The 1,976-nt window shown below is 26.2% G+C and overlaps 2 protein-coding genes across 4 annotated transcripts in view; one reads left to right on the top strand and one right to left on the bottom strand.

Moving 5' to 3' along the window:
• Positions 1-1,871, top strand: part of LOC102677300 (flightin) — a 4,207-nt gene extending 2,336 nt beyond the window's left edge. For both annotated transcript variants that reach the window (XM_006618093.2, XM_006618090.2), the window contains one exon: positions 1,856-1,871. The gene's annotated coding sequence lies outside the window, so the exon portion shown is untranslated. The remainder of the gene's footprint in view (positions 1-1,855) is intronic.
• The window catches only part of LOC102677806, a 7,512-nt gene continuing 5,844 nt past the window's right edge, over positions 309-1,976 (bottom strand). For both annotated transcript variants that reach the window (XM_006618096.2, XM_006618095.2), the window contains exons 3-4: positions 1,063-1,247; positions 309-791 (exon numbers count right to left, since the gene is read on the bottom strand). In XM_006618096.2, the coding sequence (XP_006618159.1) occupies positions 423-791; positions 1,063-1,247 (554 nt within the window). In that variant the 3' untranslated portion in view covers positions 309-422. The remainder of the gene's footprint in view (positions 792-1,062; positions 1,248-1,976) is intronic.

The raw sequence follows: 1,976 nt of genomic DNA, 5'->3' as shown, positions 1-1,976 counted from the left end.
ATATATATATATATATAAAATTCATGTTCAATTTTCATAGAAAAATTTTTGTCTCAAAATACTTGTACAAAGACTGTATTGTTTAAGTAAATAGATTATATATCGTTAAGTAACATTGTAAAGTACATTTTTCTCCATTCAATATTAATATCATCTATGTTAAAAGATAGCATAGTTTCATAATCAAGCATAGGTATCATATATTAGGATAAACCTAGAGATGAAACAGGAGGGGAAATAATAATAAATTAAAGATTATCTTGAAGATAGTTAAACTAGATAGAATAAAATTGTAAATTCTGAAGCAATATTTTCTGTATATGTTTTATTGAAATAACAATATTAAATGATGTGGGTACATTTTTATATTCTTTTTTTATCATATACAATAATGTCTTAAAATATTTACTGAATAATTTTTTTTAGAATGAAACGCTTTTCTTCTTATTCGAGAATTTTCTTTTCAACGGCAACAATGTAATGGTATTTAAAGGATCCGCGATTTCATTCGGTTCTATTGACAAATTAATTTTCTCTTGTCTTGGTTTTATAGGATGAGGCACACACGGTTCAATATTTACATTAGGCATTTTCACAAATTTTATGGTTTTCGGTGCTGGTTTCTCTGGCAAAGCATCTAAATTGGGGAATTTTTTTAATCTCATGTCATCGTAATTCTCAGTGTTGTCAAATTTCGTCGCGTGTCGCTGGAAAATAATATCCGCTTGTTCAAGCGTATTCCTCGCTTTCTCGATTTCTGCGTTCAAATCGATCACGTCGAATATACGATCCTGCAAAGATAACCGACAATTCAAAAGTTTTACACCCCTTAATAGAACAAAAATGTTTACATATATATGTAAATATATATAATAATATATATAAATATATATATAATAATATAATGATAAATATATATAAATATATATATGTATATAAGATTCTGAAAATTTTCTAGCCCGTCCCAAGTTGTTAACCTCAAAAAATCTTGTACACCTCTTTTCAGTGATAAATATATTTTCCAAATCAACTATATACGCGTATTCTGGGTGCAAATATAACCTGCATGTCCCTCCGTTTGCGCCTCAATTCAGCCATATCTTCGGCAAATGCAGCAGAAGCTCGTTCCTTGTAACGTCGTTGACTGGTAACGAAATCGTCCTCGAAATCATCCTCGATTGCTCGATCGTATATATAATCCAAATCATCTAAAAATTCATTACGATATCCCGATGGATTGTGAGAACCTAAAATTTGAATTGACGATATTAGGTGGAAATTTTAATCTTATTAAAAAAAAAAATGTCAAAAAATTTTTTGCGAAAGATTTTACCCTCCTTGTATCGTTTATCTTTATTATTATTAATAAAACTATTTGAGAATCATTGCTAATATATGTATATATATGTATATGGAATTTAAAGTAGAAACGTACACGATTACGATGATTATATGTTACGAGATATGTTGTCAATTGTGTATCTTTGGGTAGATCAAAGTTATATTGGAAAAAAAAGAAAAAATTAAAAAAGAAAAGGGAGAATTAAATTATGAAATATTTTGGAAGAATGAACATGCAAACATATCGTGGCACAAATAAAGAATTTTTAATTTATTTACAAATAAGAAGAATGAATACATACAATAACATTAGGACAATGTCTTTCTTATTTTATTGTAAGTTGAACCCTAACAATCCTAAAACGATAAAAGGAATAGTATAATAAAATTAATCCTTAGATAGATTTTATAGATAAGATAAGATAAAGTATATATCTTTATTTTACATAGAATTTACGAGATATTGAATAATCAAACATAAATTACGCTATATTTTTTAACAATCTTTTTAAAGTTAAATTGACATATATATATAATTAAATAAGAAATAATTTTTCAAATTTATTTTTTTCTTATCGATAAAAATTATAAAATTATGATCCAACAAAATGTATCTTCTTTCAATAAAATATCGT

The sequence above is a fragment of the Apis dorsata genome, unplaced genomic scaffold, assembly GCF_000469605.1.
Source record: "Apis dorsata unplaced genomic scaffold, Apis dorsata 1.3 scaffold_341, whole genome shotgun sequence".
Classification (NCBI taxonomy): Eukaryota; Metazoa; Arthropoda; class Insecta; order Hymenoptera; family Apidae; genus Apis; species Apis dorsata.
The sequence above is the reverse complement of the archived record's forward strand: the minus strand, read 5'-3'. Positions and strand labels throughout refer to the sequence as shown.